Below are 24,780 nucleotides of genomic sequence, written 5' to 3'. Positions count from 1 at the left end.
TGTGCCTCTAAATACCTGTACATGGTAAGCACTCCCTAAATTGTAGCTGCCATGTTGGTAAAATTACAGCCTCAGTTGCGCCAGCTTTCTGTTTTGAGGTGTGTGTATGTATTTTGACACTGCTTTGACATCAGGCATCTCTTACAGTTGAATTATCTGCATCATATACTTGGTTTTGTTCTAGATTTGTTGGGATAGTTTGATGCTGGCCATGGCTACAGGAAAGGGTCACTCTGAAGCCTTGTCCATCTTCATCAAAGGCTGGCTATCTCCCAGGGGACTTTAACACTGAGTTGTAGGGATCTGTAGGGATCACAGTGCAGGAAAGTCATGCCATTTCCGGCAGGTGTGTTTGGGGGTGTGTTCCTCTTGGAGACCCAGAAGACATTGGGCCTCATCTATCACATTTTATGGACTCTTACCCACTGGGTTTTAGAAAATTCTTCCTGGTAGACATCCCTTGTTTGCCTATCACTTTCTGCCCTTTCTGCCATGATACAAAGTTATCTCTGGATTCCTTACACCCAGTCTGCAAAGAGCCTGGTATTTACCTAGGTTGAAAAGTACCTGTGACTTTAATATCCTGAGATTTTAGGTGTTGTGAGGTTAAAACACCAACAACCAAAAATCCCTAATGCCCATTACTTTTATGACAAATAATTTGTCTTCCACTGTCTAGTTTCATGTTTAGATTTGGGAATATATTTATTTTAGTAGGCATTTGTTAGAGGACAGATTCTCTCCCAAATTGGTCCATAGGTAACCTCCTTTCTGAGGAATAAACTTTTGAGAATGTTTATTCATTTATTTTTTAATCTCCTCACAGCTAAACATGTATTTATTGTGGTTTTATTCAACTTCTGACCTCCTTTTCCTTTTTTTTTTTAATTTTTTTTATTTATTTATGATAGTCACAGAGAGAGAGAGAGAGAGAAAGAGAGGCGCAGAGACATAGGCAGAGGGAGAAGCAGGCTCCATGCACCGGGAGCCCGAGGTGGGATTCAATCCCGGGTCTCCAGGATCGCGCCCTGGGCCAAAGGCAGGCGCCAAACCACTGCGCCACCCAGGGATCCCTCCTTTTCCTTTTATTATTGTATCCTAAACATCAGTTAACTAAAGAAAATCCTTATTTGGCTTTTGGACATAATCATTATTGATAAAATTAATTCAACAGGGGCACCTGGGTATCTCAGCAGTTGAGCATCTGTCTTCGGCTCAGGGCATGATCCCAGGATCCAGGATCCAGTCCCATATCGGGCTCCCTGCAGGAAGCCTGCTTCTCCTTCTGCCTGTGTCTCTGCCTTTCTCTGTGTGTCTCATGAATAAATAAATAAATCTTTAAAGAAATAAAAAATAAAAATAAAATAAAATTAATTCAACAAACATTTACTGAATGCCCTGCCAGGACTTGGGGCAGCTGCTCATTCTGTAACTTAGAGGGCTTGAGGGAGCTAGGTGTGTTCTTGTGTTTTGGCAGCCATCAGTTTTATGTCTTACACGTGTGTTGACTCTGGCTTAGAATTTCTTAAATATGTAAATGGAGTTATTTGGTGCTAATTCTATTCTGCAGTAAATTGATCTTTTTCTTTCAGAATTAATAACAGGGTTCCCTGGGTGGCGCAGCGGTTTGGCGCCTGCCTTTGGCCCAGGGCGCGATCCTGGAGACCCGGGATCGAATCCCACGTCGGGCTCCCGGTGCATGGAGCCTGCTTCTCCCTCTGCCTGTGTCTCTGCCTCTCTCTCTCTCTCTGTGATTATCATAACTAAATAAAAAAATAAAAAAAAAAGAATTAATAACAAATTCAGAGTCAGACATTCAGACCATTGGTTTCCTGAGCTTCTTCACTGGGTTCTGAGTGTGTTCAGCACTGGTAGTGCTGGTCCTCCCCTGCCTGAGGCAGGTGCTCCATGTACACATACTTTTTGAATGTTCTTTGGCAGTAGGAATTAACAGGTTCATCACAGATCTTAGAGGAAGGTCTTTGGAACACCCCCCTTTTTTTTTTTAAGATTGTATCTATTTGAGAGAGAGCTTACGGGAGGTGTGGTGCAGGAGAGGGACAAGCAGACTCCATGGGCTCTATCCCACGACCCTGAGGTCCTGACCTGAGCCGAAACCAAGAGTTGGATGCTCAACCATCTGAACCACCCACCCAAGTGCCCCTATTGTATTTAATTTTTTAGTATTTTCATTTTTAGCAGTTTTCTTTCTTTTTTTAAGATTTTATTTATTTGAGACAGAGGTAATGACAGAGATAGTGACAGAGAGCATGAGCAAGGAGAGGGAGAAGCAGGCTCCCTACTGAGCAGGGAGCCCGAGGTGCTGGATCCCAGGACCCCGGAATCGTGACCTGATCCAAAGGCAGATGCTTCACCGACAGAGCCCCCCCAGGCACCCCATTAGCAAATTGTCGTTTTTTTTTTTTAAAGATTTTATTTATTTATTTATTCATGACAGACACAGAGAGGCAAAGACATAGGCAGAGGGAGAAGCAGGCTCCACCCGGGGAGCCCGACATGGGACTGGATCCCAGGTCTCCAGGGTCACGCCCTGGGCCGAAGGCAGACGCCAAACCGCTGAGCCACCCGGGGATCCCAGCAAATTGTCTTCTATAGGGTTAGGTCTAGAGCGCCCAAGGCAAAGGAGCAGTACCCTTCCCAGACTTCACCCTTCCTTCCCAGAAGTGTTTGCTGGTGGTCGCCCATCACTGTCGCTGTGCCCTGCCACGCCGCGGTTTCCCCGCTCGTCGCCTGACGTATTCCCTGTACCTTCCGTCCTGCTCCGGCGGCAGCACCTCTGTCCTCCTGCCCCCACGTGACCGCCTTCTGGGTAGTGCTTGTGTGCTTACTGTGGGGACCTTGTCCTGCTCCATCACGGCCCATGTTGTCTCATCTCCCTGATGTCATGGTGTCAGCGCTGCTCTTCCTCCCCTTCTCGTTTTTCTCCAACTTCTGTCGTCTGTCCTTTGAGCTTTATGCTGTCACTGCAGAGAAATATACTTTGTGTTTTGTGACCATAAAGTTGCTTGTCTGTAAGTTTATCTTTGAACATCCATAAAATAGTTACATTATTTCCACTTGTGAAAGCAATGTTTATTGTAAAGCCTGGGCCCTGTTGACTGATTATATTTTCTTTCCAAACTAATGCCCTCCTGCCTCTGGGCTCTAAGCAGCCCTCTGCTGCCACCACTGCTGCCTCCTCCTCCCTCCTCCTCCCTCCTCCTCCTTCCTTTTAATGTTTTCTTTCTTTCTTTCTTTCTTTTTTTCTTTCTTCTCTAATGTATTTATTTATTCATTCATTCATTCATTCATTCATTTATTCATGATAGACATAGAGCAAGAGAGAGAGGCAGAGACACAGGCAGAGGGACAAGCAGGCTCCATGCCGGGAGCCCAACTCAGGACTCGATCCCAGGACTCCAGGATCACGCCCTGGGCCAAAGGCAGGCGCTGAACCGCTGAGCCACCCAGGGATCCCCATCCTCCCTCTCCCTTAACCTTATTCTTGGCTTCTATTTTTTTAAATTCCCATCATATGGTGTATTGTCTTTGTGTCCTGAACTTCCATTTGGGCACTTTGTCCTCCCGGCCCTGGCCAGACAGTGGCTCCTGGGGCTACATGTCCAGCCACGATCCTGGTTTGACCCACAGTGGATAGAGAGGCTGGAGAGTGCTGGATGACAGCTGTAGAGGCCACTACATCTTGGAGGAAGATCTCCAGAGACAGTGAGAAAAAGCCCTTGGCGTGGCCTTCACACTGCTTCCTGTCTTCATTGCTGAATGACAGCACCTAGTTTTCAGGCCATAAAGCCTGGGCTTGGGGGACCATGGAACAAACCTCTGCACACTGAGGAGATGAGCTCACAGGACTTACCTTGCAATTGCTTTTAAAGACCTCCTTGAAAAAAAAAAAAAAAAAACAACTCGTCTTTGTACCACATGCTTGTATTAAAACACAATTGTTTTTCAGTAGCATTTATCTAATGATGTGTGTGGAATACCAAAGAATTACAGCTCTCGTAGGTGAGACTGCCTCAGATAATTTCAGAGATTTTTTAAATAAAGTATGCTGAGAATGGAACAAAATAGGGACCCCCCCCAATAGACCTCACATGTAGAATTTTTTTTATTTTTTTATTTTTTTAAAAAAATTTTTAAAATTTATTTATGATACTCACACAGAGAGAGAGAGAGAGAGGCAGAGAGGCAGAGACACAGGCAGAAGGAGAAGCAGGCTCCCGACGTGGGATTCGATCCCGGGTGTCCAGGATCGCGCCCTGGGCCAAAGGCAGGCGCCAAACTGCTGCGCCACCCAGGGATCCCTATTTTTTATTTTTTAAAGATTGTATTTATTTATTCATGAGAGAGAGAGAGAGAGAGAGAGGCAGAGACAGGCAGAGGGAGAAGCAGGTTCCATGCAGGGAGCCCGATGCGGGACTTGATCCCAGGTCTCCAGGATCACACCCTGGGCTGAAGGCAACGCTGAATCGCTGAGCCACCGGAGCTGCCCCATGTGTGGAATTCTATAGTAAGCTACAGGCACGCTGCAGGTGTTGGGGAAAGACAGGCCATTTGCGAGGGTCGAGGGCTTCTAGGGCTTGGGGCAGTTGGTGTCACTAGGATCATTAAAGCTGGTCTTTGCCTCATGCTGTGCCCATATTAACTCTAGATGAAGCAGATTACAGCAGTTTTGTTGATGACAAAACTTCAGAAGAAAATATAGAAGAATTTACTTTTGGCTTTGGGATGGGATGGAGAAGGACTTTTGAACAAAAGCAAAAAAAAAAAAAAAGGAAACCAGCAGATCATCAGTTTGCAAAAGTTTGATACATTCAGTTACATGAAATTAGGAACTTGTGAGATCTGTTGCACCATAGCCTGCATGGAGTTAACAGTACTGAAGTGTGTGCTGAAAAATGGTTAAGATGGTACGTTTTATGTTTTATATCACAATAGAAAAATGTAAGAACTTGTGTTCATCAAAAGACATCATCATAACAAACTATGAACGGGGAGAAGATTTTTGCTGTGTTCATAAGCAGTAAAGGGTCGGTGCCCTGGCTGCAGGTGTGCAGCAGTCCACACAGGATGAGGACTCGGGTGGAGCAAGGCACCCTTCTGCCCGCAGATGATGCGGATTCGGAAGCCTGGTGGGGCCCGTTGCTTTCCGGAGGGTGTGGGGCCACGCGATGCTGGGGGGGGGGCCGCAGGTGGCACCCTCACCCAGTAGACACTGCCAGCTCTCTGGGACCCTGGAGTTCCACTCTTATGTACTCCCAGCAGCAGTTCTTCCTAAATGGTTGTGATGAAGGACCACATTTTCTCTAATTTCCAGTCTGCCCTACTTTTGTAAACGACAACGAAAATGACTAACTGGAAAAATATATGACAAACAAAACATAAAATACAAGCCCAGATTTTATTTTCTCCTTTTTTTTTTTTTAATGAACATACATTAAACTTGACTCTGGTTTGTTTGTTTGTTTGGTTAGTTGGTTGGTTGGGTTTTTTTTGGATGTACGTTTCTCTGAGTTTAATACTTAGAGATTTGCATAACCATCACCATACTCGGGAGATGGGGTACTTCCATCAGCATCCTCTTGGGGCGCCTGGGGGGCTCGGTCTCTTAAGCATCTGATTCTTTGTTTTGGCTCAGGTTATGATCTCAGGGTCAAGCCCGGAGTGGGGCTCCTTGCTCATTGCAGAGCCTGCCTGTCCCTCTCCCTCTGCCTTCCCACCCCCATTCATGCTTGCTTGCTCCCGTGCTCGCTCTCTCACTCTCTCAAATAAATAAGTAAAACTCTATTTAAAAAAAAAAAAACTCGGGATCCCTGGGTGGCGCAGTGGTTTGGCGCCTGCCTTTGGCCCAGGGCGCGATCCTGGAGACCTGGGATCGAATCCCACATCGGGCTCCCGGTACGTGGAGCCTGCTTCTCCCGCTGCCTATGTCTCTGCCTCTCTCTCTCTCTCTCTCTCTCTCTCTCTCTCTCTATCATAAATAAATAAAAATTAAAAAAAAAATAAAAAAAAAAAACTCTTCCCAGCCTGTTTTGAGGAATCAGAGCATGTAACCTTTGAGACTGGCTTCTCTCACTCAGCATACTGTCCTTGAGAGTCATCCACGTTGTGTATAGAGTGCTTTGTTCCTTTTTATAAGAAACTTTCAAACTCTTGGGATCCCTGGGTGGCGCAGTGGTTTAGCGCCTGCCTTTGGCTCAGGGCGCGATCCTGGAGACCCGGGATCGAATCCCACGTCGGGCTCCTGGTGCATGGAGCCTGCTTCTCCTTCTGCCTATGTCTCTGCCTCTCTCTCTCTGTGTGTGTGTGTGTGACTCTCATAAATTAAAAAAAAAAATTTAAAGAAACTTTCAAACTCTTATTCCAGAGTGGCTGCCGCATTTTGCATCCCACCAGCAGTGTGAGGGCTCTAGTCATTGTTTATCCTCATCAGCCCTTGCTGTTGCCTGGTTATTTATTTTTTTTAGCCATTTTCATAGGTGTGTCCTGATACCTCACTAATTTTAATTTGCTTTTCCCAAATGAATAAAGATGTTGAGTATCTTTTCCTCTGCTTATTTGCTGTTGCTGTAACAGTTTGTGAGCACTTGCTGGCAAGTTCTGCAAGTATCACTGAGTCTGAGCCGACAGTCACTGGCATAAAAAAGACTTGCACGCCAGGAATTGCTCAGCAATGTCCAGAGCAGCATTGTAATAGCAGATCCTGGGAATGTCCTCAGCATCCTTCCATAGAAGAATGGACTGATAAGTTGTGGTCTGTTTATAAACTGGGATTTATCCAGTGCTGGAAATGAAGTATGGGTACATCTAGCGATGTGGGTGGGTCTTAGAGACATACTGAGATTCAAAAGCAAGTCCTAGAAGGTTGCATATACTGTTAGACCGATTTTTTAAATTCAAAAAAAATTTTTTAAGATATTTTTTTAAGGTTTTATTTATTTATTCATGAGAGAGAGAGAGAAGTTGAGACACAGGCAGAGGGAGAAGCAGGCTCCATGCAAGGAGTTCGACATGGGACTTGATCTGGGGTCTCCAGGATCACACGCTGCAGCACTAAACCACTGCGCCACCAGGGCTGCCCTAAATTCAAAATTTTAAATAATGTTTACGGAGAAACACGAAGTAGTATTTTAAAGCAAGAGAGTCATAAACATTAATTCAGGATAATGTATGATGGGAAGAACATGGAAAACTTCAAGGTTATTGGTAATTTTCAAGTTTTTAATTTGAAGGATGGGGTGGTGGTGTTTATCACTGTGTGTTATAACTTACATGTTCCCCGGGTGCCTGGGTGGCTCAGTTGGCTAAGCTTCTGACTCTTGATCTCAGCTCAGGTCTTGATTTCAGGGTCGTGAGTTCAGGCCCACACTTGGCTCCACGCTGGGTGTGCAGCCTACCTAAAATTGTGTGTGTGGTGGTGTGTGTGTGCACGCACGAGCACACGCCATGTATTTCATTCTGTGTATTACATATTACATAGAAAAATAATTAGAACTAAAATAGCTTTCCTTTTAAGGTGTTTCCAAATCTGTTCTTCCAAAGTTGGCACATACTTCAGTTTTTCCCCTAACAGCAGCTTTTTAAAAAATGTGTGCTGTGTGCTGAGACCACAACTGGGAATACGGGAGTCCAAGTAGTTGGCTCTTCCCTAAAGGTCTCTAAGCGTTCAGAGGAGCATAGACGGGACCTGTGAGGATGGGGATTTTTGGCTCTTTTGTTTATTTGGTTCACTGATAAATCTCCAGCTTTGAGAATAGAGCATGGCATGTAGCAGGTGCTCTCAAACATTAGTGAACAAATGAACAACTCAGACATGTGCTCAAGGCCCAGGAGAGCTCCACGGGATGTGATGGGCCTCTGCCATGTGTGCTGGGAGCAGTGGCCAGGGATGTCTCTGCAGGGCTCAGGGATCCATGTAGGAGCTCTCTGCGTGGAAGGGCTCGGGGCATTGTTTTAGGAGGGCCCAGGTATTCCTGTGTGACAGCACTATGTCTGCCTAAGAGCCAGTGGTGGGCAGTCAGGCCCCAAGACCCAGTGGACACAGTGGTGGGAAGATGCTGGTGGTGGGCAGGGCCTGTGTCCAAAACAGCCTTGAAGGGGGGCAGACCAGGGAGCTAGAATTTGCTGCTGCAGCCCATGGGGTATCAGAGAAGGACTGGAGAGGAATGGTGATGGGAACAGAGGTGTGCACCACAGACGCTCCCTCGCAGTCGTGAGAGGGACAGAGGAGGGCAAACCATGTGTCTTCCAGGAAACTCTCCGTCCTAGCAGATTTCTGCCTCTTGTGCCTGGCGATCTCTGACCATTTTAGAGCGCACTGTTCTTGTGTGTGTATGAGCCTTCTTGTCTGCCCGGCCCTTGTGTTGCTCCAGCAGCACAAACCAGGATGCACTACAAGGATGCAAAATGTGGCCCTTTGTTTTTAAAGACACGGTATCACTACTAAAGAAGATCCAGCCCAGAGACTGTGGTTTATCCCTCCTGGAGTGAAGCCTGGGAGCAGACCTCTGAGGGCAGTTCATCAATTAGGGCAAGTGTAGTTCAGGTAGGCGTGGCTGCTCCAGACCTTGAACGCGGGTCTCAGGACTGCCTTGAAATTACCAAAAACAGATTTAGGAACAACAACCTGGTGCAGGGCTGCTTCAGAGAGAGGTGGTAAATTCCCACATCATCACCCCAAGGACATACAGAGACATCTAAAGGACTGGACCCCGTGAAGACTGCTCACCGAATCAGCCCAGCTGGGATATCACGCGATCTCATGGCTGGTGGCACTTCCATGGGATCTGCCCCTGCCGCCGAGCCTGGAGCTGCCTGCCTGTGGCACCAGATGCTGGGGGACGGAAGGAAATACGAGGGGAGCAGAAGACACGTGCAAACCAGCAATTCACAGTGGCGGAGAAGCGTCGCCAGGGACAACGCAGTGCTCTCTTCACTTTGTATGTTGTAGGGTCAGGTGTGTAAGGTGATCTGCTTTTCTTGTATCGGAGAAGTGTTTATTTCTTCTAATCACTACAGTATATCTGCTCCTTATAGGAAATACGGACAATAAAGTATTAAGACAATAACTTTTTTCTTTTTTTTTTTTTAAGATTTTATTTATTCATGAGAGACACACAGAGAGGCAGAGACACAGGCAGAGGGAGAAGCAGGCTCCATGCAGGGAGCCCAACGTGGGACTCGATCCCGGGACCCCGGGGTTACGCCCTGGGCCAGAGGCAGGTGCTCAATCACTGAGCCACCCAGGAGTCCCAACACAGTTTTTTCAGAAGTTGAATTTAGGGTTTAAAAAAACCCCACGAAACTTGTTTCTTTCTCCCCTTAACTGTTTTCTTTCATATGGCCTTTCATAACCTTTCTGTTTGCCCATAGCTTCCTGATGGATTTCCCAATATCACATATCCTAAGATTGGAATAAGGTCCTTCCATTTATAGTTTGTCTTTTAGTTTCAAGACTGTGTTCCCACTGAACATGGAACTTTCAGGGGTGCATGCTGCCTAGCAATGGTTTCTAATTAGAACGTGAATTTTTGGGACACCTGGGTGGCTCAGCGGTTGAGCGTGAATTTTTGAAATGTGTGTGAAGTGGTGTAGAAATTCAATAGTTTTTATGTTTAGAAAGCATCTGTTTCATCTCCTGATTCAAAATATAAAATACCAATTTGAGTAATATTCACAGCAACTACTTTTTTCCTTAAAGGGCCAGACAGTATTTTTAGGCTTTGTGGTTAAACAGCCTCTGTTGACAGCAGCCATAGATGTAACAGAAAGAAATGGATGTGGCTGTGTCCAGATGAGAGTTCGTAAAAATAAACAGCTCGTTCTAGGTGATTGGAGAATTTTATATTCTGTTTGAACTTCTTATAGTGTCTAATTTGCTTTGAGAACAAATAACATTAATTACAAGAGATAGCTTTTAAATGCAGGTAAAATTGACATACAGTTAAATACACAGATGTCAGTAAACTTCAGTGAGTTTTGGTGTATGTACGCACTTGTGAAATCACTACCCCAATTAAGTTAGAGTTACCCTTACCGCCCTCAAACGAGCAGCTTTCTGGTTTATATCACAATAGGTTGTTTGTCCTGTTCTTAATCTTCTGATAAATGGGCTCATTCTGTGCCCAGCTTGTTTGTCCTCCGTAATGTGTTGGAGGGGTGTCTATTTTATTGCTTGTGTCAGTAGGTCACCCCTTTTGTTTTGGTGAGTGGTAGCCCATATGGAATAGACCGGAAATGATCAGTCCTTCGTTGCTGCCATTTGTGGTGTTCACTCTTGGAGCTGACGTCTCTCACTCGTGCACAAGGAGGGGCCCCGAAGTGGAGGCACCTCCTCCCCGCCCCGTTCCTCCAGCGCACGCGTGTCCTGTGTGTTTCGTGTTACATTTTAAACTCCACAAGCCAATGTTGATAACTTTTGCTTTCAGTTCTATGTATTTTTTTTAAAACAAGAAGGAAAAAATTATCCTTGACTTTGATTCCTTCCTGAAGATGCTGGTTTCTCTCTGATACCGGTTCCCTTCAGCCTCAATAACTCTCCAGCCTCATTCACTGTAATTTAGGTCTTTGTCATGGGTTCTTTTAGTCTCTGTTTTTCTAAAAAGGTCTTTATTTCACCTTTGTTTCTGAGGGATGTTTTTGCTGCAAATAGAATTCTGGTTTGACGGGTTTTTTATTTCAACACTTTAAAGATGTGCTCCGGTGCCTTCTGGTTTCCAGGATTTCTGATGAGAAGCATGTAATTCAGATGATTGTTCCTATGTGATAATGTCAGTTTTCTGTTTACAAGATTTCCTCCTGATCTTTGGTTTTCAGCGGTTTGCTTGTACCTAGGCATGGTTTTCTTCATATTAATTTTATACCCCGCAGCCAGAATAATCTTAAAACATAAGCAAGGTGTTTCTGTTGCCTGTTCCCATAAAATGGCTTTCTTGGGGAACCGTGTTCATTCTGATTTTGGGTGCCCTCCTTCCCTGGACTCAGTCCCTGCTCTCAGATTATTATCTCCTGTTCATCGTGGTGCGGTGCTCCCAATGCCTGGCATGTGAGAGACTCACTAAATAATTTTCAAATAAGTTATTATGGAGGATGATAAATGCCGCGTGAGCCACGTGGATATATGGTCTTTGTCCTTTAGGTGGGGTGTTGCCCTGTGCTTCTGCCATCGTATGTAATTATTCGTAGTAATGGGAAATGGGTGGGTAGGGCATCTTCTTTAAGAACACGTATGCATGGGATCCCTGGGTGGCGCAGCGGTTTGGCGCCTGCCTTTGGCCCAGGGCGCGATCCTGGAGACCCGGGATCGAATCCCACGTCGGGCTCCCGGTGCATGGAGCCTGCTTCTCTCTCTGCCTGTGTCTCTGCCTCTCTCTCTCTCTGTGTGACTATCATAAATAAATAAAAATTTAAAAAAAAAGATTATATTAAAAAAAAAAAAAAAAAAGAACACGTATGCAGGGGATCCCTGGGTGGCTCAGCGGTTTGGCGCCTGCCTTTGGCCCAGGGCGCAGTCCTGGAGTCCTGGGATCGAATCCCGTGTCGGGCTCCCGGCATAGAGCCTGCTTTTGTCTCTGCCTCTCTCTCTTTCTCTATCATAAATAAATAAATAAAATATTAAAAAAAAAAGAACACGTATGCATTTGATGCAGCAAGTGGACTTTCCTCTTAGCATTGCAGAAATGATCAAAATAGGGATCTTGTTTCTGTTTTCTTTGATGGGAAATATTATAAAGATAGTTCCATATTGCATGATAATTTAATTAAAATTCCAGTTGGAAAAAAAACACAGAATATGTTGATAGCGTGTGATTGGAGGGTCATGCATGAGCTGTGACAGTCTCCAGTGGCCATCCTCCGCCCATCCAAGTGTCAGGCGCTTTGGATGCCAAGCAGTGTGTGTTAGGGAGCCGGGATCAGTGAAGCAGCAGGGCACAGTTCTCCTTGCTGGAGGTGCAGTGCTCCCTGGGGGTCCTCCGCAGCTGTAACAACCACTGCATTTCCTTACAGTGGGTAGCACTTGTTTAACTTTTGGTTGTCTTCTGGTTTAAATTTTCCCATTTGTTGTGGGCTACCTTTCCAGTTTCATTGCCAGAGGAAATAGTGAATAAATCATTAACTGAAGTAAGAAGAGTGGACTGATGGGATAACGTTGACTTCTCTTGAATGGTTTCTGTTGGAAATGCCTTCACCTCGGGGCACAAAGATGGCTTAGTTAACCTTGTGACTCTTGATTTCAGCTCAGGTCATGATCACAGTGTAGTGGCCTCAAGCCTCAAGTCGGGCTCCATGTTCAGTGGGGAGTCTATTTGTTTCTTTCTTCTTTTTTTTTTTTTTAAGATTTTATTAATTTATTCATGAGAGACCCGGGGGGGGGGGCGGCGAGGAGGTGCAGAGACACAGGCAGAGGGAGAAGCAGGCTCCCTACAGGGAGCCCGGTGCGGGACTTGATCCCGGGACCCCAGGATCATGCTCTGAGCCGAAGGCAGGTGCTAAACCACTGAGCCCCCCAGGCGTTCCCCTACCCCTGGTTTCCATTCTTGACTGCTACCTTTTGGTTTGTTTGTGTCTTCACTGGCTGGTGTTTTGACAGATCATTTTTTCTAGAAGCTTCTTGTTCTGTAAGTTCTTGTGTCTGCATGAATATTAGTCTATGCCTCCGTCTGTGGAGAGCTTGCCTGATTAGAATATTATCGGGTCAGAAATGTTCAGATGTTGCTTCAGTAACATTCTGATGCTCCGTGTTACAGATTTGTGCTACTCGAGTTACAAGGGAGAAAGCTGCCAGTCACAAATGACTCAGGATGCTAAATAATTTTGTTTTTAATCTCTGTGTTTGAAGAGATAACAATATTTATTTATCTGTTTGTTTATTAATGAGTAAGCAAGAGAGCACACAGGCCGGGGCAGGGGGAGAGGGAGCAGCAGACCCCCCACCGAGCAGGGAGCCCACCGATGCAGGGCACTCTCCTGGACCCCGAGATCATGACCTGAGCTGAAGGCAGGTGTTCACTAACCCAGGTGCCCTAGGTACAGTTTTTTATTAAGCAAATATTAGCCTTTAAAAAAGTTTGGATATAGTTACTGGCAATCCATTGAAACTAAGAAAATTAAATCTAAATTAATGGTATTGGTTTTTCTTAGGATAGTTCTGAGGCTAGGAAATTTTTGACATTCAGTGTAGTCACATCTGTGATATCTGACTGACCACTGACTTGTAAGTAGTACTGGTGAATCATAATTTAAAATGTGAAAGTTGGGATCCCTGGGTGGCGCAGCGGTTTAGCACCTGCCTTTGGCCCGGGGCGCGATCCTGGAGACCCGGGATCGAATCCCACGTCGGGCTCCCGGTGCATGGAGCCTGCTTCTCCCTCTGCCTGTGTCTCTGCCTCTCTCTCTCTCTCTCTCTCTCTCTCTCTCTCTCTGTGACTATCATAAATAAAAAATAAAAAAAAAAGAACCTATAAAAAAAATAAAATGTGAAAGTTTGGGGGCATCTGGGTGGCTCAGTTGGTTAAGTCGGCCTTAGGCTCAGGTCGTGATCTCCAGGTGCCAGGATGGAGCCTCTAGCCGGGCTCCCTCCCCAGCAGGGAGTCTGCTGCTTCCTCTCCCTCTGCCTCTCTCCCCTCCGCTCCTGTGGGCTCAGTCTCTCTTTCTCTCCGTCAAATAAAATCTTTTAAAAAAATAAAATGTGAAAGTTTCACAGGGTTAAATTAAGTTGCTGACTGCCTTTAGATATCATAAACATGTCTCCAATGTGGTGGGTGTGGTTCCAGGAAAACTGCAGTAAAGCAAATATCACAGTATAGTGAGTCAAATGAATTTTTTTTTGTTTCCCAGTGCATATAAAAGTTATGTTTATGCTGTACTATTGTCTGGTAAGTGTGCAGTGGCATTATGTGTTTTTTAAAAAAGGTACATACCTTAATTTAAAAATACTTTATTGCTAAGAAATGCTAACCATCATCTCAGCTTTTGAGTCAGAATCACTGATCACAGATCACCATGATAAATATAATAACAATGAAAAAGTTTGAAATGTTACAAGAATTACCAAAATGTGACAGAGAGAATAATAAGCAAATGCTGTTGGAAAAGAGACTAGCTTGACACATGGTTGCCAAAAACCTTAGATTTGGTAAACAAAGCAAAACACCATTATCTGGAACATGTAATAATAAGAAGAATGCTTGTAGTTGATTATTTTTACAGAGCAGATGTAAAAGTATTAAATTATTAATGTTTTTCTATAGATGGGGTCTGGAGGTCAGCTATTTAGTAGATATTGGGTAGCTGAGAATAAAAACCAAAGCAATTACTTACTGGGCAGCGATTGGACAGGCCGTGGCTCTCTATCACGGACCAGCTGGAGGAGATACTTGGTCCTGGGCGGCCGGCTGCGACGTGCTGCCTCACCCAGCGTCGCCGGGGGCCCTGCTGGCCCGTGCTGGCCCGTGCTGGCCCGTGCTGGCCCGAGCTGGCCCGCTGTCGTGAGGTCCACAGCGGAGGAGGAGACTCCGCGTGGCAGGGACTTGCCCAGGCTCACGCAGCTGGAAACTTGCAGAGCTGGCCTTAGACTCCTCCCTCCCTGATTCCCCGAGATCTCCCTCGGATGGCGGGGAGGATGGCGGGGAGACGTGTTTTATTGTGTGTCCGCCATCATCCCTTAGGCTTAGGGGCAAGGGGTGATGCCGTTGGGTTTGGGTTCAGATCCTGACCTCACCTCTCTGTATTTCCGTCTCTACATCTGTGATGTACCTGCTGGGGAGCCTGCTGGGGAGGGCGGGAGGCCCCATGGGCTGCCACCCTCCAGGAGCCCAGTCTGGCGATCCAGGTGGGCCTGCCCCCGGTGGCCGTCAACCCAGCACCCTGTCCTGCCCGGGTGAGCCTTTGTGTTGTCGTTGGGCCAGGAGGGAGTGGAAGCCTGCGGCCTGGGCCGTGTGGAGGGGCTGCTCCTGCGTCTCACTGTCTCATCCCGGGTTTTCCTCTTCCCTCTTCTCTCTTTCTGCCTTCATTTTAGAAGGCAGGAGCCATGCTCTTCCCAAACTTCTATTTGCATATTTTGTGCTTGGTGGATGATAGAATTTTAGGCTGAAAATCTTTTTCTTCTGGAATATGCAGCTTTTCTGGTGTTGGGCAGTTCTCAGTCCTGCCCTGGTACTTGATGGCACTTTTCAGTTGGCACACTTGTGTTTTCTTACAGCTCTAGTTTTGGTTCCTTTTTTTTTTTTTTTAAGATTTTATTTATTTATTCATGGGGTGGGGTGGGCAGAGATACAGGCAGAGGGAGAAGCAGGCTCCATGCAAGGAGCCAGATGCGGGACTTGACCCCAGGTCTCCAGGATCAGGCCCTGGGCTGAAGGCGGCGCTAAACCGCTGAGCCACCCAGGCTCAGGGATCCCCCCGATTCCTTTTGTTTTTAATTGGCTTTCTCCCCCCCCCCCATGTTTGCCTGTATTCCTTATCTTTCAACTTCCTGCTACACAATTTCTCTTCCTATTTTCTGTTTGCTTTGTGCCGATTCTCCCTGGAAGATACCCCGACTGTGACTTCCACTGCACTCTGTCCCTCACGCCCTCGGCTTGTCCTGGCGGAGGGGATGCCTGCCTGCTCAGGAGCGAGGTCCCAGAGTGGTCCTACTCCTTGGCACTCCCTTGTCGTCCTAGTTTACTCTTTTCCACAGTTTCTTTTCATTTATAGGCATAGTAGCCTTCAACCTCTGGGGATCGCAGAACTGAAAAGCTTGCCATTCTTCCTCGGCTCCTCAACTCTCTCTTTTGTACTTTGGTTCCTGGTTGATGGCTGCTCAGCTTCGGGGTTACAGAAAGATTGGACAGAGCGTAGAGAGAATTCTCGTGTGTTCCCTTCTGCTGCGCCAGCCCCACGGCTCTCCTGTCCCCGCACAGCTCGTGTTGGTGTGGCGCGTCGTTGGCCCGCTGACCCACCCAGGGTTGATGCGTTACTAACCCAAGTCCATAGTTTCCCTTAGCGGCCCTCCGGTGTTGCACCTCCTGTGGGATTTTGACAAACCTATGATCGCATGTATCTGCCACCGTAGTGTCACACGGTTTCATCCCCCCAAAATCCTCCGTGCTCTGCCTCTCATCCCTCCCTCCTCCAGCCCCTGGCAACCACCGATCTCTGTACTGTCCCTGGAGTTTCACCTTTTCCAGGATGTCATAGAGATGGAGTCACCCAGTGTGGAGCCTTTTCACGGCTCAGTAGCTCATTTCTTTCCAGCATCGAAGAATATCCAGTGTCTGCATGGTCGCAGTTTGTTTATGCACTCACTCTGAGGGACATCTTCATTGCGCCTAAGTTTTGGCAATTATGAACACATTAACTTATTAAAGTAGTAGGCTGTCGTCACATAATAGATTATTAAATCAGTATTGAGTTTAGAAATTAAATCCATCTCCTCGTTTTTCACATGGTTGACTTCTGGGTGCGATCTGCAGGCGTGTGATGGGGCCGGGTGCCGCCGAGGCCCGTCATGCTCCCTTCACAGAGACAGACACAGTGCAGAGATTGGAAGCCCTTTTTTTTTTAGGGGTGTCCCTGTATTTCCTGAGAAGGTGGTTTATTTATAATTTTTTGTTAATGTTAAGCAGCAGGAAAGAGAATTCAGCTAGTCACAACTTTTTTTTTTTTTTTTAAGATTTTATTTATTTATTCCTGAGAGACCCAGAGAGAGAGAGAGAGAGAGGCAGAGACCCAGGCAGGGGGAGAAGCAGGCTCCACGCAGGGAGCCCGATGAGGGACTCGATCCCGGGACCCCAGGGTCACGCCCTGAGCCAAAGGCAGGCGCTAAACCACTGAGCCACCCGGGCGTCCCCAGCTAGGCGCAACTTAAGACAGTGTGTCCTTTTGGAGAACCAGAAGGCCGACTCACCTTTAGTGTGGGTGATCCCTGAACTTGAAATCAGCAGTAGCTTCTGGGCCTGCTTCTGTGACTAATTACTTATGAATTTTGGTAAATCATTTTGCATCTTTGGGCTTCCTTCCCTTTGATAATCTGAAAGAATTGGGCCAGGACCTTGTATCTGAGATCTTTTTTCCCACTGTTCTCTTGCTTCCGGCTCTGCTAGATCTAGCTTTTGTTGCTGGTAGCAATATGTTATGTTCTCTCCAGTTAACGCTTCTTTTTTTTTTTTTAAGATTTTATTTATTTATTCATGAGAGACAGAGAGAGAGAGAGAGAGAGGCAGAGACACAGGCAGAGGGAGAAGCAGGCTCCATGCAGGGAGCCCGATGTGGGACTCGATCCCGAGTCTCAAGATCAGGCCCTGGGCTGAAGGCGGCGCTAAACCGCTGAGCCACCCGGGCTGCTTAAAGCTAGCTTGCTTGCTTGCTTTCTTTCTTTATTATTTATTTTTTATTTATTTTTTATTTATTTTATGATAGTCACAGCGAGAGAGAGAGAGGCAGAGACACAGGCAGAGGGAGAAGCAGGCTCCATGCACCGGGAGCCCGACGTGGGATTCGATCCCGGGTCTCCAGGATCGCGCCCTGGGCCAAAGGCAGGCGCCAAACCGCTGCGCCACCCAGGGATCCCTCAAAGCTTTTTTTTAATGGTCTAAACCAACCAAGTAACTTGAATTAGACTAGTAATGAGCTGTTAATTGGAATTTTAATTAAGATGATTGTAAATTCACGTGTAGTTATTAAGAAAACCAGCACTTTGCTGGTTTTTCCCAACTGTGACCTTTTGCCAAACCTTAATTCACTATCCTCACCAGGATCCTGATGTTGATATAATCTACCAGCCTTACTCCGAGTCCTCATTCTTTACTTGTACTTATTCGTGTGCGTGTGTCCCACCTCTGTACAGAGCTGGCACCTGTGCAGGTTTGTGTGTCCACCACTGGACCCAGGATACTGGAATCCTGAGTCCCAACCACGCCTCTTCCTTGACCCTTGGCAACCAGCCGACCAGACCCTCTTCAGTTTCTGACATTGTATCATTTCCAAAGTGTGGTACAAATGCAGTGGTGTAGTGTGTAACCTTTTGGGATTGGCTTTTATCTGCTCAGTTTAATTGCGGGGGGTTCATCCAGTGGACACATGCAGCAGTGCTCCTGTTGCCAAGTCCTGTTACATCCTACCCATGCGTATTGCAGTTTCTAACCATTTAGTTGAAGGACATCTGGACTGATCCTAGTTTGGGGCTGTTACAGATAAAGCTGCTATGAATGTTGTAGGTTTTTATGTGAACACGTGTTGTGTTTCTTTTTCTTTTGGATAAATCAGCCAGGAGCAGAACTGCTGGGTGCCACGGCAGGTGTGTGCCAGGTAGTTGTGCAGAGTTACCCTGAGCCCTTGTAACTCGTCCCTCTCTCTGCCTCTGCTTTCAGACCACCTTATATAGATGACTTTGCATTTGCTAGAGTTTCTCTTTTAGGTCTGGCCCCTTTCGCTCAGCAGCATGCTGAAGAGTCGTGCGTGGCTCATTCCTTCCTGCCGCGTGGTAGTCCACTCTGCGGTAGACCCCTGTTTATCCATCCACCTGTCGAGGGACGTTTGGATTGTTCCCCAGTTTGGGGTATTGTGAGGAGAGCTGCTGTGAACATTGGTGTAAAGTCTTTGTGTAGACGTGTGTTTTCACTTCATGTAGGTTAAGTACTATACCGGCAGTGGAATTGCTGGCTCGTACGGTGAGTGTACGTCTAACCTCTTCAGTTAAGGCACTACCAGGCTGTTTTCTAAAGGGGTTGTACTGTTTTACATTTTCAGCATGTATGAGAGTCCATGTTCCCTTACATCTTTGCTAACACTTGATGTGGTTCATTTTTCAATAGAAGCCGTTCTAGTAGGTATGTAGTAGTACCTCCTCTTAGTCCGCATTTCTGAATAACTAATGATGAACATCTTTTCGTGTATTATTTCTGTATACCAGCGTTGCTGCAGCTAACATATGCCCTTTGTATTTCCATACAATTTTGAAGTAATTTTCCCAGTTTCTGCAAAAAGCCCTGCAAGGATCAGAGTTAAGATTGTATAGAACTGTACATCGATTTGGAGAAGATTGATAGTCCTGAGTCTTCTGATTCATGAACATGATGAAGCTCTGATTCTTTAGATCCTTTGTTTCTCTTGGCAATGTGTAGTTTTCAATTAGAGGTCTTGTATGTCTTTTGTTAATTTTTATTCCTAACTAAGTCTGTGGTTTGGGACGCTGCTGTAAATGAAACTTGTATGTAATATTTATTTTCCAATGGTTTACTGCTCTCAAGTAAAAATATAGTTTTAAATGTTTATACCTGTGACCTTGGTAAATTCACTTATTAGTTGTAGGTTTTTGTTTTAATTTGGTTAGTTTTTGTTCCGTTTTTGTTTTTTGTTGATCCCTTAGGATTTTCTATATAAACCACCAAATCCTCTGTGAGTAGGGACAGTTTTATGTCTTGATTATTTTTTTTTTTTTTTTTTTTTTTTGTCCCCTGTCATGGTGTTCAGGGTCCAAGAACAGTGTTGGCTAGAACTGGTGAGAGCAGGCATCCTTGTCACATTCTGGTCTTAAGGGAAAACCATTCAGTATTTCACTAGTAAGTATATCAGCAATAGATAGGTTTTTCAGACTGAGGAAGTTATCTTCTATTCCCAGTATATGGAGAATTTTTTTAAAAGATTTTATTTATTTATTCATGAGAGACACACTCACAGAGAAAGAGAGGCCTCTAGAGACATAGGCATAGGGAGGAGCAGGCTCCATGCAGGGAGCCCGATGTGGGACTCCATCCTGATCCTGGGTCTCTAGGATCACGCCCTGGGCTGAAGGCGGCGCTAAACCGCTGAGCCACCCAGACTGCCCCTGGAGAATTTTTTAAATCATGAATTAAGTGTTGAACGTTGCTACATACTTTGAAGAATCTGTTGAGATGATCATGTGATTTATCTCATTTGTTCTATAATATAGTGGATTATATCGGTTTATTTTGAAATGTTGAATCAGGCTTGCATTCTTGGGATAATTTCTGTTTGATTAGCTTTGATTTGCTAGAATTTTGTTAAGGATTTTTGCGTCTGTGTTTGTGAGGGATTTTTTCGTAATGTCTCTGTGAGGTCATGTTGGCCTCCAAAAACAGAAAAGGTTTTTGAGAAAGTTTGCCTGAGGTTTATAGTTGGATAGTTGGTAGAAAAGTCATCAAGGCCTGGAACTTTGTAGGAAGGTTTTCTATTACAGATTCAATTGTGCTAATACATTTAGAACTAACCAGATTCTGGTTCATCCTGTGTTAATTTGGGTAAATTGTATTTTTCAAGGTATTTTTCTGTTTCATCTAACTTATTGGCATAAAGTTGTCCGTAATTTTCTGTATCCTCTTTTTTGTGCCTATAGGGTCTATATTAATGATCTGTCTTTGTTTCCTTCCTCATGTCACTCATTTCTATTCTTTTTTTTCTTTGGTCAGCTGTTGATCAATTTTGCTATTGTTTTCAAAGAGCCAGCTTTTGGCTTTGTTAAATTTCTCTATCATTTATCTATTTTTTATTTTGATTTTTTGCTCTTTATTATTTCCTGCTTTCCATTTCCTCTGGGTCTGCCCTGCTGCTTCTAAAGCAATAGAACTTGAATCTTAGATCTTGGTTAATATATTTTATTATTCAACTCAGAGTAGTTTTTCTTGGGGCACCTGGGGGGCTCAGTTGATTGTCTGCCTTCAGCTTGGGTCATGATCCTGGGGTCATGATCCAGGCCCACATCAGGCTCCCTGCTCAGCAAGGAGTCTGCTTCCCCCTCTGCCTCTGCCCCTCCCCCCGGCCCTGCTTGTACACTCCTGTGTGCTCTCTCAAATAAATAAAATCTAATAAAATCCCAAAAAACAAATTTTATTTTAAAAAAATACTTGAGGTTTTCTTAGGTATCTTATTTTTGGGTTCCTGACAATTTTTGCCAAGGTCAGGGAACACACTGTGTATGGTTTCAACCCATATAAATATATTAAAACTTGTTTTAGAGTCTTAACATTTGGCATGTTTGGGTGATTTAAAAAAAAAAACTGTTTACATGTTAGGTGTCTCTAAGTATCAATTAGGTTATGGTGGTTGATAGTGTTTTTCAGATCATCTATTTTTCTTGTTTTGTTGTGGTTTGTCCAATTCTGAGAGAGGGGTGTGAAGATTTCTATAGCTGTGGGTTTCCTTTTAATTTTGTCAGTACTTGTATTAAAGTCTTCTGAGACTCTTTTTTTTTTAATATTTTATTTATTTATTCATGAGAGAGACAGAGAGAGGCAGAGACACAGGCAGAGGGAGAAGCAGGCTCCATGCAGGGAGCCTGACATGGGATTCGATCCTGGGTCTCCAGGATCAGGCCCTGGGCTGAAGGCGGTGCTAAACCGCTGAGCCACCCAGGCTGCCCCATCTGAGACTCTTTTTAAAGTGTGTAGTTGGGTCTTGGGTTTTTATCCATTCTGACAACCTCTTTATTTCACTTTTTAGTATAGAGACGTCATTTCCCTCTTTTCTTTTGGCTTTTCACCTCTACTTCTTTGCGTTTTTTTTATTTAGAGGTTGCTCTAGGGAGGACAGTAAGCACACTCAGTTGTTTACAGTGTGTAGCAGTAGTCCAGCACCCCACAGGCACGTCGCAGACTCTGCCTCTGCTCCCCATATGGGACCACCCCCCACACCCCTTTGTGTTCTGGTTGGATGTGTTGCGCCTGTGAACCTCACGGCCCCCAGTAGCAGGGCTGTGATAGCTCGCTTAAAGCAGTCCTGTGGAATAAAGTCCACCAGCTTTGCACTTGGAATCTTTATCTATAGTTTTTGATGTTTTCTTTGCATTTTTCTTGTAGATTAGCCTACCATGGCAGACCAGAGACAGCGCTCACTCTCTACCTCTGGGGAATCACTATACCATGTTCTGGGGCTGGACAAGAATGCAACCTCAGATGACATTAAAAAGTCCTATCGGTAAGAGCGCGCACTGCAGGAGGACCTTGTACCTCGTGTGCTTTGATCTGCATTTACCAAGAACCACGCCATGGGTTCGCCTGCTGATTCCGTGTGTGACTGGGAATACTTCCACCTACCTTTGTATGGTAGCATGTTCCCTTGTAGCTTGAAATTCTTATATTGGTATTTTCTTGGCAACAAAAAAGTAACAGTTGTGGATAATCCACGCTGTCTACCCTGGAGCAGCCAGTTCCGGGAGGCAGGTCTGAGTCTGTTCATCAGAGCAGACTGGGCTTCAGTGTCGAATGATTTCCTCCTTTCAACACCGCGATGACCGTCTCCTCCCTGTAGCCTTCACGTCGAACTTCCGTACGGCTTCCTTGAGTGCACTCGTTAATCTGTACCCTTCGAGTCCTCTCCTGTGTTCTCCCCGTTGTGCAGTTCTACACAGCAGACAGTAGGACCCTTGCCTGTCACTTTATTCGGCTAAATGTGCAGTTAGCCCGCGAGGACGCTAGAGGTCAGCAGTAGTAGGTTCACCAGTAGGTTCACCTTGGCGCCGTCCAAGAGGGATGGGCTGCTGCGGCCAGGTCAGGGCCAGGAGGTTTGCCCCAGACGACTGCACAGGTGCCTTCCCATCTGACATTCTCCAGCTCCGTGGTGAGGTTTCCTGCCCTCTCACGGGGGAATGTGGAATTAGGGACAAAGAAATGGTTTTGGTTTGCAGGAAACTTGCCTTGAAATATCACCCCGACAAGAACCCCGATAACCCAGAGGCCGCAGACAAGTTTAAGGAGATCAACAATGCCCACGCCATCCTGACGGACGCCACAAAGAGGAACATCTACGACAAGTACGGCTCGCTGGGGCTCTACGTGGCCGAGCAGTTCGGGGAGGAGAACGTGAACACCTACTTCGTGCTCTCCAGCTGGTGGGCCAAGGTGAGGGGGGCACGTGGCCTGGTGCCAGCTCGGGTTTCAGGTCTCGCGGGGCCAGGGTGTTTGGGCCAAGGGTCTGTGCCCCTGGGGAGTGGTTTCCGGGCAGGGGGCAGCCTTTGCCCCCATCCCGTGTGAGTGCCCAGGTTCCACCACGGGGCCAGCGGTGCCACTCTGCTCTCTGAGTCACCGTCCGCTCTTCCACGGAGGCGGGGGGGCCTTTTCCCGTCACGCGGCGGGTAGGTGTTCTGTCGCTAGCAGGGAAGACTCATTTGGAATCTCTGGCTTGGGACACTTTGGACGTACCGTGTATTTGTACCCGTGTGTTTGGAACGTTCGTCCTTGCCCTAACTTTACCCGAAGGCTGAGTCGCCCGCAGGCGCCAGGCCGGGGAGGCCGCTGTGCGGTGCCGACAGCCCTTTCTTGAAGCGAGTGAGCTCTGTCCCTCCGTCTTCCCACTTCTGGGTCCACAGGGGCTTTCGTGGCCCGGGCCCTCGCCTCTACCCGGGGCTGGCGGTGGAGGGTGGGGGTCAGGGAGGCCCCCGCCAGCGCCCCTGTGTCCGCGCACGCAGGTCCTGTTCGGGGTGTGCGGGGTGCTCACCTGCTGCTACTTCTGCTGCTGCCTGTGCTGCTGCTTCAACTGCTGCTGCGGGCGGTGCAAGCCCCGGGCGCCCGCGGGGGAGGACGCCGACTTCTACGTGTCCCCCGAGGACCTGGAGGCGCAGCTGCAGTCGGACGAGCGGGGTGAGTGTCGCCGAGGGCCGCCGCGCGGGGCGGGGAGGGGCAGGGCGGGCCCTGAACCGTGTCGACCTGTCTTGTCAAACAGGAGGGCACTGACACTGTGCGGGAGTGTTTGTGGTGGCGGCTGGGACTGTTGAGGTGTGAACGTGGACACTTGAGGTAAAAGCAGACGCAGAGGGCCGTCCCCACCCGCGCACTGAAGCGGCCGGAGTTCCGCGGGACCGAGTAGGTGGGGAGGGCCCGGGGGCTGGCGGCGACCTGAGGCGACTGAGGCAGGCTGTGTTGGGTGGAGGTCCGCAGCTAGCCTCTCCCCTCCGACCTCTGACTCCAGCGGAGCGGCCAGGCGACGGAGGATGGTCACACGAGGACGGTGTTGTCGGGGCCACGCGTGTGCTGCTGCGGCCGATGGCCAGGCCGCCGCCCTCACACGATGAGCATGTGTGTGCTTGCTTTTCAGAGGCCACAGACACGCCGATTGTCATACAGCCAGCGTCTGCCACAGAGACCACCCAGCTCACGGCCGACTCCCACCCCAGCTACCACACCGACGGGTTCAATTAAGTTCAGGAGCAGCTGAGATAGAGGATAGCGCAGCACCCGGCCACTTCACCCTTAGAATCATGAACTGTAGTCACAGAGATGGGGGGAGCCGCCCTGGCCACGGAGGAGGGGCAGCCGCCGCCCGCCGGGCCCTTCCCACCTCTGTGCCCGCCCACCCGTCGCCCCCAACACGTGAAGTGCGTCGCATGCGGTATTTAAAGCAGTTTAGCTACAGTCTTCTTCTTCTTCTGTTTTCTCCTTTTTTAATAGCATGTACGGGGTTATGTTCCGTGTCTGTCCGTGTCGTGGACGTGCTGCGGCGTGACCGCACTGAGCAGACGGTGGAGCCTTCTCGGGGCTTCCCACACGCTGCACGGACCATGGCTGTGTGGTGCCTCCCGGCCGGGCAGGCTCAAACAGGAGGGGGGGCTTCTGCCCCGGGTTGGTGAGGCCTGCGGCCGGGGCTGCTGGCGGGAGTGGGGGGCCTGAGCCCCACCGAGTGCTGCCGGCTGTGTGGCCCCGGGCGTGCCCTTGCCGTGCTGTTGCTTTGTGCGGGTCTGTGTGCCCTGGTCGCCGGGTAAGTTTGTTGTAGAAAGTGTGGGGGGCTCCGCTGACCCCGGGACCACATGGTGTACCTGGTGCGGCCTCAGTC

At 47.3% G+C, this 24,780-nt stretch overlaps 1 protein-coding gene across 4 annotated transcripts in view; it reads left to right on the top strand.

Moving 5' to 3' along the window:
• DNAJC5 (DnaJ heat shock protein family (Hsp40) member C5) overlaps nt 1-24,412 on the top strand; it is a 31,958-nt gene extending 7,546 nt beyond the window's left edge. For 2 of the 4 annotated variants that reach the window (XM_055346226.1, XM_055346245.1), the window contains exons 2-5: nt 21,813-21,930; nt 22,640-22,853; nt 23,420-23,591; nt 24,046-24,412. In XM_055346226.1, coding sequence (XP_055202201.1) covers nt 21,824-21,930; nt 22,640-22,853; nt 23,420-23,591; nt 24,046-24,149 — 597 coding nt within the window. In that variant the 5' untranslated portion in view covers nt 21,813-21,823 and the 3' untranslated portion in view covers nt 24,150-24,412. Of the gene's footprint in view, nt 1-7,479; nt 8,975-19,850; nt 21,931-22,639; nt 22,854-23,419; nt 23,592-23,673; nt 23,748-24,045 lie in introns of those variants that run through there. The other 2 variants (XM_055346236.1, XR_008667107.1) reach the window with 2 other exon arrangements.
• The last annotated feature ends 368 nt before the right edge of the window (nt 24,413-24,780 follow it).

The sequence above is a fragment of the Nyctereutes procyonoides genome, unplaced genomic scaffold (genome assembly GCF_905146905.1).
Source record: "Nyctereutes procyonoides isolate TBG_1078 unplaced genomic scaffold, NYPRO_anot_genome, whole genome shotgun sequence".
NCBI lineage: Eukaryota > Metazoa > Chordata > Mammalia > Carnivora > Canidae > Nyctereutes > Nyctereutes procyonoides.
Note: the sequence above shows the minus strand (reverse complement) of the source record. Positions and strands in the feature narration are given on the sequence as shown.